General features: G+C 41.7%; 4 protein-coding genes across 4 annotated transcripts; all 4 read left to right on the forward strand.

Moving 5' to 3' along the window:
- Nucleotides 1-1,443: 1,443 nt before the first annotated feature.
- Nucleotides 1,444-3,233, forward strand: N7457_006527 (aminoglycoside phosphotransferase family protein; the record flags this gene model as incomplete). The annotated part of the gene is made up of 4 exons (XM_057177571.1): nt 1,444-1,462; nt 1,511-2,188; nt 2,247-2,474; nt 2,530-3,233. The coding sequence occupies 4 exons, from the start codon at nt 1,444-1,446 to the stop codon at nt 3,231-3,233; spliced, it is 1,629 nt and encodes a 542-aa protein (XP_057029315.1).
- A 466-nt stretch (nt 3,234-3,699) lies between these two features.
- N7457_006528 (uncharacterized protein) lies at nt 3,700-3,951 on the forward strand (the record flags this gene model as incomplete). The annotated part of the gene is made up of 1 exon (XM_057177572.1): nt 3,700-3,951. One exon carries the CDS (start codon nt 3,700-3,702, stop codon nt 3,949-3,951), a length of 252 nt encoding a protein of 83 aa, XP_057029316.1.
- Nucleotides 3,952-7,914: 3,963 nt separating this feature from the next.
- N7457_006529 (uncharacterized protein) lies at nt 7,915-9,275 on the forward strand (the record flags this gene model as incomplete). The annotated part of the gene is given in 9 exon segments (XM_057177573.1): nt 7,915-7,931; nt 7,984-8,032; nt 8,238-8,276; nt 8,430-8,475; nt 8,596-8,665; nt 8,678-8,738; nt 8,766-8,778; nt 8,832-8,937; nt 9,128-9,275. 9 exon segments carry the CDS (start codon nt 7,915-7,917, stop codon nt 9,273-9,275), a joined length of 549 nt encoding a protein of 182 aa, XP_057029317.1.
- Nucleotides 9,276-10,101: 826 nt separating this feature from the next.
- N7457_006530 (uncharacterized protein) lies at nt 10,102-10,447 on the forward strand (the record flags this gene model as incomplete). The annotated part of the gene is made up of 2 exons (XM_057177574.1): nt 10,102-10,161; nt 10,304-10,447. Coding segments are annotated over 2 exons (204 nt in total), but the record flags the coding sequence as incomplete, so codon positions are not given.
- Nucleotides 10,448-12,177: the final 1,730 nt, after the last annotated feature.

Below are 12,177 nucleotides of genomic sequence, written 5' to 3' on the forward strand. Positions count from 1 at the left end.
GTTAGATTACGAGGTGAACCCTAGGTTACTATTTAGCTAGTTTTAGGCTAATAAGTGTACCCGCTCCGCCCTACTTAAGCTTCCGAATAGCTGCTATTTAACTTTCGGAATTTCCTCTATATCCTACTAGGTTATGATTCTAAAAATTGGTGTTCAGATAGAGATCTATATTATATATAACCTTATAAGTTTCTAAATAGGTTTAATGAAAATTGACGGGGCAACCTAGGGTATAGGTTTTGCCTAACCTAGGGGTGCCCCACTTGGGCTTCCGCGAATGAAACGCTTTAAATACCGGTATGTTTCGTACTGTTAGCCCAACCTAGCCTGGGTTGGGCTACCCCTATGGGATAGGGGGAAGATGCCTTAACTACACCTTAACTACAAATCAACCATCAAAAGGCGACGATGCGATTGCATGAAATCTTGGCTTCGACACTACAGCCGCACCTTGGAGGTGCTAGAGAAATAGCATTCACTCGACATTATCAATTTGCTAAATCGCCAATGGTCCTCAAACACATATAGAATCACTTGCTTTATTGAGAGCGGGTCAGAGCTTAAAGAAAAGCCGCGATTTCAATTTCTGGGAATAACCGCCCATTACGTGTCGTCTACCCCCTAGTCCTTGTCAACTAAAACAATCTCTAGGGTTTGTCCTCGATGGTACAATCTCAGAAGAGCAGCTACAAGTACTAGCTGATTGCTACAGCCTGGGTAAGGATGCAGAATGACGTTTCGCTAGCAATAACGTACCTTTCATGGTTCGGGCTCCATAAGCCAATGGCAGTATTGTATTTCCCCACCGTCGGAGCGAGCCTAGGTCCCGGGCAACACGGTGGTAAGCATGGGCCCGTCAGGTGGGGTCGCGCCATTCCTTTTTGGGTTCCAATGTTTGGCACCAAACATTGGAGCCTAAAACGGAATATCACAAAATGTTTTATCTTCCTCAACGTTTTTTTCTGGGAAGCGGACGGTGTATGCACCTTTCTGACCTACCATTCACTTTCAGTTGAGAGTTCATGACTTGGTTTTGAATAGTGCATGAAAGTCCTAGTCTAAATCATGTATCCTCAGCCAACTAGCTTAACGTCTGACTAGATGAGGTTGCATAGGAAGAACATGCTTGCATTGAAAATAAAAAATATGCCAAGTCAAGCCAAATTGCAGATTTAGTTCAAATAATTAGATTCCTCCTTCGACAATATGCGTTAACTGATCGCTTGTAGTTTATGACTAAGCTAGCACACCGCCTTCCTGTTGAAAACTGCCCGTCATAGCCGTTCAGTTTGATGATTCCTGACCTGGCCTGGATAACAATCCTCGACTTCCTCCCAATCGATGTCTATACGGAATCTACGTGTCAATGCTCGCTTTCGCTCATATGAATCGCTGATTTGTAGCACATTTCCCTTCAAGACTATGCCAAGGAAGTTTACAAATATGTCCCGACTACCTAAGGGTCAGTTCTTCACACCGTCCCATTGATACAGAGCTAATTTGAAACAAGACTCATTGCCCGACGATAATCTTTTCTCATATTCCTCTGGGAGGTTCCTTTACAACGAAGAATTGCGCCTTCGCGAGCGATATGTACAATTTGATGTCGCTGCACTCGAATTTGCCATCGCGAAACATGTCGGCCGTGGAAACGTCCAAAGTATTGTCAAATTAAGTGAGGGTGGCTTCAATCGAGTGCTTTTAGCCACTATGGAAGATGGCTTCAAGGCAATCGTCAAAATTCCATACCGGATATCCGTCCCAAAGACATATGCGACCGCCAGTGAAGTCGCAACTCTTACGTTCCTTCGCTCAAAAGGGATCCCGGTGCCTGAAGTCTATGGTTGGTCTTCTACAACTGAAAATGCAGTTGGTGTGGAGTACATAATCATGGAACATGCATCAGGGGTGTGTGCGGATACTCACTGGTTCGACACGACAAAATACCAGAAAAAAGCATTGGTAACACAGATTGTCGATATTGAGAAACAGATTTTCAAAATACCTTTCGCTTCTTTTGGAAGTCTCTATTTCAAGAGCGATCTTCCTCGTGAATCCCAAGGTCGACTATATCAGCCTGGCACACCGGATGAGGACCGAGATTCCGAAACCTACTGCGTTGGCCCCATTGCTGACTACATGTTTTGGTATGGACAACGTGCCAAGCTTGAGCTGGATAGGGGTCCATGTATGCTTTCCGCTGAGGCGAAATTGCAGATGATTTTTTAAGCTGACTCTTCGCGTAGGGAGCGACCCAAGGCAATATCTTCTTGCAATTGCCAGCAAAGAAATCAAGTGGACCGAGTGTTTTGGGAAGCCACTTGAGTGTGACTTTCCACATAACACTGTTTTTCCTGGTGTCACTTCCCACAAAGATTATTTGGAACTCCTCAAGAAGTATCTTGCAATTGCTCCTTATCTCCTTCCAAAGGATCATAGGGATATCTTGAATCAACCTACCCTTCGGCATCCTGGTGTGTTTCTCAACCCATCTTATACCCTCTGGACTAAAAGAGGCTAATTTGAAAGATCTCACTCCAAGTAATGTCTTTGTGTGCCCAGATACATTCAATATCACATCAATCATTGATTGGCAACATACAGTTGTCACCCCACTACTCCTTGCTGCTGGGTACCCGAAACTATTTGAGAATCCTGACCCCGAGCCTGCAACCGGCTTAGTCCCACCAAAATATCCAGAAGGCTATGATACAATGAGCCCCCAGGACAAAAGCCAAGTCGACGAGCTCATTCGGCGGCAGAGCCTTTTTTATCTATATCGTGTCTTCAACGGGGGAATGAACAAAGTGCATCTCAAAGCTCTACAAGATCCTTTGATTCTGTCACGTCAGCATCTGGTAGATTTTGCGGGCCGTCAATGGTCAGGCAATATGGTGACATTGCGGGGAGGTTTGATGCGCATGCGTGAAATTTGGCGTCATGTTCCGGGAAAGGACGAAAATACTGAGTGTCCTATTCAATTTTCGGAGCAGGAAGTCAGAGAGCACAATGAGACTGAGCCAATGTGGTATAACTTGAACATTCTCGTCAATCACTGGCGCGATGAACTAGGGGGACTCTCAGAAGAAGGGTGGGTCCAGACTGAGCGGTACGAGTATGCGGTAAAACGAAATGAGTCCCTCAGAGCCGAGTTCTCTGAAGGTGGTAATGCTGACGAGCTTGAGAAATTCAAGCGGGGTTGGCCTTTTCGAGATCATGAGGAGTTCTTTTAATAGACGTATTGTTGTCATTTGCTATTTTGTTCAGGCCGCTTTGTCGGTGCTTGACGTTTGTTCACTACAAATGCTATATGATACGAAAATCCTCTTTTAGTGGATAGGTAAAGCCGAATTCTTTTATTAGCATGTTCTTGTAGCACCTAGCGCTAAGCCACTGGCCCTGGCAAGCTCGGGATACACTTGGGTTTCCACATTTATTTTGGGTTGGAAAGCCACAATCTATCAGACACGTCTCCACTACCTGTAACATCACTACACTAACCGCGCACTGGGAGCATTGAAATTCACTAGCCGCCATGATAACTGGTCGCGTGCATCCATAGAATTCCCTGGGTCAGTGCATAAAAGATTGTATGACTCGTGCACATATGGCATCTCAACATAAAAGCAAGAAGAAACCTTTGAATACTTTGAGATATGAAAAAACTCATTCTCCTACCCCTTTCACACAGCATCCAAAATGCCATCCACCATCAAGACTATTTTCGCCGCTGTCAAGTTCATTACCGGACGCCCTGCCGATCTCAAAAATTTTTTCTTGCCGACCGCAACCAGAGGGAAAACTGTCTGGCCCAAGACACCTGCAGACCTGCTTCGGTATGGCGTTCGATGGGACTACGATGGCATTGTTAAGAAGGAAGATGGTAAAGAGTACCACAAATACCAGCTACAGCCAAACGCTGGCAAGATTCCATCCTCGGTCAAGCAATGACGTGATAACAATGGTGGTACTCACGCAGTAATGACAACCCTATATATTCCCAAGGGAGTTGAACCTGAAGCAGCCATCTTTGAGGATGCAATGGCAGAAGCCATTGATAATATCCCCTGAGACCGGTATGTACAATCAATCTTGCTTTCTCATTGCTTTGTGAGAATCAATGATTTTTCTGACAATATTCGCCTAGCTAGAGTATCAAGCACCTCAAGTCAATGGTCGCTAGTAATTCAGGAAGCTTTTGAGGATTGTTGTTTTGGGATGGGGTTGAGGCAGAAATGACGATGATATTTGTGTTGATATAAGATATTGTCTGGTGCGAATATTATGTTCGTGTATTTGACTTGGCATTTCGAGAGAACAAGCGCTTCATTGGACAGAGAATTTTCGTGGAAGATGACTGTTGCGTTGACAACGAGAAGAAATATTGTCATCGGCATTACGTTTTTGTATGCGGAGATATTTGAAATCAGTAATAACATATCCGGGGTGCCGGTCTGGAGATCGCTCCAAGATTTTCGGGCTCTCTGGCACAAATAAGTTAGTTCGGCTACGAGAACCGTCAAGCTGTTCCAAACACTTTCGTTCGAGATGGCGATGAAAAATAAGTGCATAATTCCCTCCTGAAATTGCTCTATATCGCTTCCCATCTCTGGCAAGATGAGCTATCCTTCGATGTCGATCTCCCGGGCTATACGCCTTCATTCTCAAAATCTCAACCCCGCGTGGACTATTTGCCATGATACTAGCACACAAGATTTTATCCGTCTACACAATAGAATTAGTCTGTGGCTAGCCCCTTAGTGCCGATTGTGTTCGTCACAAAGCTAGGCGTAAGGAATTTTGCGTACGCGTGTAACGAAGAACTTTTAAGAAAATGTCAACAATTTTTTCCTGACCGGGGCATTATGTTTTCTATCGCTCGGATTTATACCGGCATGATAAAGACCTCTTTCCACCCCACTCTCAACGGACCTGCAGGAATGGCTACCTTGAAATTTCTAGATTTGAATATACGCTACTCTGTTCACGACCCGGATGCATTCTCAGCAAAAATAGCAAGACGACTTCACACCCTGGTCCATGTTCGGGTAGATAGAGGACGGATAGAACGTACACAAAGATATGATCTGCCTTCGAGACCAGGCGCACTATCGACTCTGGGGGAGGAGTGCCATTTCTGATGGATTGAGGTCGCATGGGACCATTTTACCACCCCTGGATTTAGAGCCGAAGATATCGAAGACTTGCTGGCATGTTTCGAATGATAAATTCATGTTTCTACCTTTCTGCGAGACTCCTTTCTGCGAGACTCAATCCATCTGAGCTAATTAGTTCTTATCGCTTTCACTTCCTTCTCTCTATTATTGCGGGTGATACTAGCTTCAATCTATAGCACACGCTTAAAGGCTTAGAGTTGAAGATTCCCCAGGGCATCCTTTATTAGAGGATCGTTGAGGTCATACTCGCCATGGATACATCTCTCGCGATCGCTTCCAATGTTATTCCCCTAAGCAACACATCCGCACTAAACAAATACTACGGATCTGGATTTCGATCGCTCCATCCTACTACGCAACAAGAGCTTTTGGGGATATTCAAAAAACCGCCTTCTGTCAGACCCACATCAGGTAGGAAAGCCCCCGTATGTACACTTTATGCTTAGGTTGATATTGATAAACCAGACATAATTCCCGATCTAATTTGCTTCTTTCGCGGAGTCAAGTCTATATATTTTGGCCGCCTAACAAAGTATATTCCAAGTCTGCGAAATTCGGTACAAGAACAATGGGTTATAGAAGAGATGCTTCATATTAGGGAAGAGGAGGAACAGTACGAAATGGGGCAACTTGGTATGTATAATCTCTTCTCCCCTACATATATAAAATACATAGTAACAGATATCTCAGATGTGAATAGCTCTGTCCAACTTGGTGGGTTGATATCCCGAAGCTGAATCGTCCTCAACGTTTTATTTTCCTAAAGTGGGACCTAAAATGAAGTCACGGATGGACCAGGTCAAATATTGTTGATATGCACCATACGTTTCAGAGTCAAACAAATGAAAGAGTCCCATAGATCCAAACCCGTATGTCCGTGGATGTGCAGTAGGAACTACGCTGTATATTGTTATTGATTGAATAAATAGAAAATACATTATGTTGCAAACCTAGAGATACCTCCCGACTTAGACTGAGACCGAAGGTCAAATTTGAAAGAACACATGCTTCAACCAGGAAGAAATGATTTCCATATTTCGTGGGATTTAGATAAATGACCAACGTACTCGATATGACCAAGACCGATATACATTTGATAACAAAGAAGAAAATGGAAACACATTCAAATCCACTCATGCATCTCGCAATGAAAATTCTGAATAGAGAAACAGAAAACCTGGCGCCCGCTGTACCTTGCGATGGAATACCATATCCACTATCTACATCATCCGGTCGATCTTCCGCAAGCGACGACACAACACTCCTCTCGGGACGTTCCTCTATGCAGAGACATTACCAAATTCCCGAGAGAGCGTTTATTTATCAAAGGAACACGAAGGATATAAGCCCTTTGCACCCATGCTTTTAGAGACGAACTCTTTCAACTGCACATCACCTTTAGAGCCACTTCCATCTTGAGCTCTATTTTCGAATGTAGGTCCTCTTCTCCCTTAAATTTGGCATCAAAGCTTCAATTCTTTCAAATACCTGACCATCCTGAAAATCTACACATATTAAAATCCCATGGAGCCCTCGTGGTACATTGGCGTTCTTCCAACTTCTTACTCAATACCACTCAGCCAGAATTGTCTTCATTACCCAGCCAATCACTTTTCACGAGATTATGCTAATTTGAAAGCCATATTGAAGAAGGCAAGCGTCCTGCAAATTGCACAATAACTTAGTCGTGATATCAAAGAGCAAACCGTGAGTCTGGGTCAGATTAATTAACCCACATAATCTGAAATTATTTATTGATCAAAATCTTTTAGATTCGGCCTAATGTGTTGGGTTATATTTTATGTCTACCTATCCTGCGGGGATTGGAAAGAGAAGGCAGGGGAGCTTCCCTGTTTCGAGAACCCCTGCAAGGGAAAGAAGCCGCGAGATCAGGAGGTTCGCCAACCCTGTGGTAGATGTGATCTCTGCAACTATCGATGACTAGGGCGTTCATTTAAAAAAGATATTCGATGTATCGTGTGAATGAGCTTTGGCTTTTAAACCGAGGGCATATTCGCACTACCGTTGACAAGCATGGTGAATGATAGAGCCTCACGGAGAGATTGAGAAATCATATAAAGGGCTGTGACATCGATAAAAATGGGACTCAAAATCTAGGAAATAGTGATATATGACTTATCCAATAGAAAATTTGGAACGAACCGCAGGCCCAGACTGGTGATGATGAAAGCATAAAGCCTGACATGCAAGGTGCAAATGCCAAAAATGGCATGATCGACAAGAAAGTTTGGAAAACCGGTCAATAGATATAGGGGATTGAAGCCTGTAAGCCGCGTTCAGATCAAAAACAAAAGGTACGATATATCCTTTGTGTTCTTCTGTAAGCTGGAGTCCGGTCGATCTTCTGTTTTTCACCCGCGGAAATACATCATTGAACAGGTTCAATCGCTAAGGCTTTTAGGAAGTAGTATTGAGCTATTAAATATTTAGTCTGTCCTTCTTTAGGTGCAAACATCGTTACTCACAATATAAAGAGACCATCCTTTCCCGGGCAATAGGCGCCAACCGTCTGGATTCTGATATACTCCTATGTGTCCATTCATAAATAAGTCCCCAGCAGCTTCTCCCGTGTTTGTCCTATATCTCACAGCTAAGGATCTCTACCAACATACTCGCAATTCTTGCCAAAAAGCCTAACATTATAACTCGTGCTATGAAGAGATCTTCATCAGGTCTCTAGGAGCCCTAGGGATTGAACGTTACTCCTCAGCTTAAGATGTCTGTCTCTCATCCGTCATTCACTCCACTCTATAGATACTATGCAATGATATTTATCGATAATAAGGGCCATCTCTAAGTCGAAGAGTCTCAATCTATTCGAGATCGTGGGTCTAGTATATTCACTCCGGAGGTCCGCTAGAATTTCCTCGAGATTCTAGGCGGTCTAATATACTATCGTCGGTCCACTCGTATATTAAGTCGTATCTGAATATATAAGCGACCGCTTATTGTTTTTTAGAGCTAACATACCGTCTATTGAAATGCCTTAAGAGCAATCATCCCCTCGGGTCCCCTTCTCGTTAGCATTTGACTAATTAGGATTCCGGCAGCGAGGACTTTAACGATTCCGCTAGCATAGTCTATCTTCTAATTAGAGATAATATAAAGATAATAACTTACTATAAACGCGCTTATAGCGACTTCTAATAGGTGAACTACCGTATAATTACTAAGGAGTTTATCCGTACTATTAAGCTAACGAAGTAAGTTAGATATCTATATATTAGGAAGGCACCGGAAGGATCCCTACCTAGTACTAAAAAAAATCTAGAAGCGAGTAGGCCTAAGTAGTAGCTACCGGGTATTATATATAAGGAGCCTAATTACCTAAGGAAAGAATATATATTTATCTATAGGTTAACTTTTCCCCCTATACGCTAATATTATATTTATATAGACCGCCTTATACTACTAATTTATATTACCTATAAGCTCGGTAGCTATAGTATTACGTCCGATAAGTTAAAGTAAGTCGCTAGAGACACCGAGCGGAAGTTACCGGACCTAAAGCGCGCCGAGGTAATCTATAAGATCCTTCGGGTTCGAAAGATATAAGAATAATTTAAGAGAGGTGAAGTCGGTAAATATAGTATCCTTACGGTGAGCGCTTTACATTTAACTAAAACTTCTTAGATAAAAATGTGATCGTTAACACCGTGAATCTTAACCCTTTTAAGGATAACGAAGATAGGTCTATTAACGTAGTACCCCCCTTTATTGAAGAACCTAAGCGCCCCGCGTAAGAATTAATAGTATCGAAGCCTATTAAGTAAGATTTTTCTCCACTGAACCCATATATCGATAATCTGTCTTTAGCGTCGATACACGATCTACTAGGCAGTCTCAGCGGCTATACCTTGTGGCCTTAATACACTAATCTATCATCGCAACCCATACTTAGCACGAACGTAGAAATCATTAGTATATAGTGCAGTGTTAGAAATACTTTCGCAGCGTCCACCAAGCCTGATCGGCACACTAGGTCTCTATATTCCCATACCCCTAGGATTAAGACGAACATTCACCAAGATATCACCAGCCCAGCGACCATCTAAGGGCTTCCTTCTCCCTAAATAAATTGCCAGGACTTTATAGTCTCAGTGAACTTGCACGACATGGCTCACTATCACTACCAGACCTAAATGACCTCCATAGATCAATAACACCAACCCTTTTATAGAGAACGAATGGATTATTTAGATGGGCTGCCACCTAAATCCTAATAATGAAGTAGGATCATCGGATACAAAAAGAAATGGAGCGTACAGGTATCAACTTTTAACGAGTATACACGACTAGAGGGTCTACAAGCCTGAGGTTTGTCTATATCCCTCGCCAGGGATCTGACTATTTTTTTTATTTATTCTTTTTATACACATACCTATATATATATTCATATTGTTCTAATAAGGAGTTTAAAGCTATGCCCTATCTTTAATAAAACCTTCTAACAAAGCTTCAATATAATTGCTCTGTATGAATTAGCCTCGTGGGCGACTGCCAGCCATTTTTGTCTAATCGCTAGAAAACATACTTTTTCTTCTTCTTTTTCGTTTTTAGACTCTAGGCGACTAATTAAGAATCGAGGTCCCTTATATCGATTATATAAATTTGCTAAATATATAAAGACTATAATCTCGCTATCTCGATTTTCTATCCCCTTTCTAGTTTGAATAGCAACTATTCTTAATTAAGCTAGACTATTTAACCTCGGTATAGGAACGCAAAGATGATAATAGCGTAGATTAAATCGCCTCGTTACAATAAGTAACATCTATTAGAAATAGAGATCACTAGCTTCGTCGTGTTCTTAGCTTCCTCTGATAGAGCCGGTATAAATTCCGAGGTTTAGCGGTCTCTACACTTAAGACTAAAAAGAAAAAGGGGTCCTTTTATCTATAGGAGGGGGGATATAGATATATATAGGCGGTTTTTGCGATACGGGGCTAAGGAAAATAACGTAGTAAGTTACTTAAATAGTATATTAAACTAAAACTAATAAATTATAGTTCTCTAGAAAATTTAAGGAGGCTATAGGTAAAGTTGATTTTCTCCTTCGTTAGGGTCCTATTATTATTCTCTCCCTCGAAAATCACTTAACCTAGGGCACTAGGCTTACGTACCTATCTCGTTATACGGTATCTATATTTCGAGATCTTTCGAATATTAACGAAACTAGAGTGATTTTTAAACTCTACCCCCTAGATTTACTAAAAGAGGTAATACGGGAGACCCGTCCTATTATATAGGAGCTACGGCTAAACGAAATTCTTTTTATAAAAGGATTAGTTAGAATAGAGATAGAAGTTCTTATTAGGGGCTCTTTTATCTAGTAAGGGAATAGTAGGGAACTAATAGGCCTCGATATACTTAGGCTAGAGGTATTTAATTTTATAGCTATTTAAGTAGTTCGTGTCTTAGTATATCGGAAGAATTAGATACGGAAGCTAGATAAAGAATTTAGTTAGCTAGAAGAAAAAAAAGATACAGATTACTACTAATATTTAATACTTAACTTTAGAAGCTAGTAGTCGCTCTACGTAATAAAGAATTTCGGTATAGCTAGCTTTTAGAAGCTATATAGCTCTAGCTTTTTCGCTAAAGGATAATCGATAGAAAGTAGGTAATACCGAAGCTAATAAAAGTATAATTCCCTTACTAAACTTAATCTTAAACCTCCGAAGCTTCCGCCCTTATTAAAGATCACTATAAGTATTATAATCGTTTAAATACCCTAGATAACGAAGGAAAGTTAGTATTAACTAAACACTACGTATATAACTACCCGGAAGTATACGGTCTAACCCTTACGTTCGTAGCTATTGTTCCTCTTATAAGGCTAGAGAAGACTATCGAATAATAGTTTATAGGCGTAGGATCTATAAGCGTGAACTCGCACTATATAAAATAAAATCGACTACACTTAGGTAGTCACTTATTACGCCTATTTACGTAATAGCTGAAGTTAGATCAACTTCTAGAAACCTTAGAAAATATTCTATCTAAGCGGATAGGTCGTAAAGGAAACCCTCCGTAGTGGCCGGTAAATTACGGCGAGCCGGCATTATCGATACGTGAACGAGGAGATACGTTTATATGGCTAGAGTACTTTTAAGCAGCTGACTCAGAAATTAGGTGACAAAATGGGTATAGCATAGAATGAATCCCCACAGAGCTAGTTATGTAGAATCCAGGCCCGCTCAGGCCCTATAACAGTAGATGTATACCCCTAGAATAGGTATCTTTGTGATTATAGTTCTAATATATAGCTTTTATGTTTCCAGCCAGGGAGCTTTAGATCTATAATCCATCTACCGACCATAGCACACATATCTATAAACAGTTCTAGGCTAAGCAGCAATATCTTCACACTACTAGCGACGTGTTTGGGATTCCTAAAGGTATGCCGAAAAACACCTTGACTCGCGCAAACTGACAATCCAGAGCGAGACTGCATTCTACTCAATAGAACTGCCGGATTCCCTCCATAGGAGTGAAACACAGCCCCAACCGCGCATGATCTACCCTGGTATATCTGACCGCTCTTCTTGCAAAGAGTCAAAAATACAAATGCAATCAAGCAGGCCGTTAGACATGAATGTTCGTGGCGATGAAATGCTTCCCTACCGCAAAAAGTTAGAACGCATTTTGCCATATAACCTAATAAGCGGCAAGCCAGAAGGATAGGTTATTAAAGTGCTGTCTGTCGACTATGAGAAATGTGCGTTGAGTACAGCGAACCTACAAATTTTGGCTGAATATAAAGGAAAGGTGACAATGGGATGGTTCAGCTATGAGGAGATCCGAGCACATGATGGTACAAGGAAAGCGGTAGAAAGCTTCAATCCAACTTGGTGGTAGGCACATCATATTGTTTGTATTCTAGACACATCAACTCAAATTTGCAAAGAAGCTATTCTACACGTCTAGTTAGTAGAAGCATGAAAAATAAAATTGTATAGAATCGGTCTCTCCGCCA

Source organism: Penicillium paradoxum (genome assembly GCF_028828445.1).
Source record: "Penicillium paradoxum strain IBT 22861 chromosome Unknown utg000006l_segment0_segment0, whole genome shotgun sequence".
NCBI classification, from domain to species: Eukaryota; Fungi; Ascomycota; class Eurotiomycetes; order Eurotiales; family Aspergillaceae; genus Penicillium; species Penicillium paradoxum.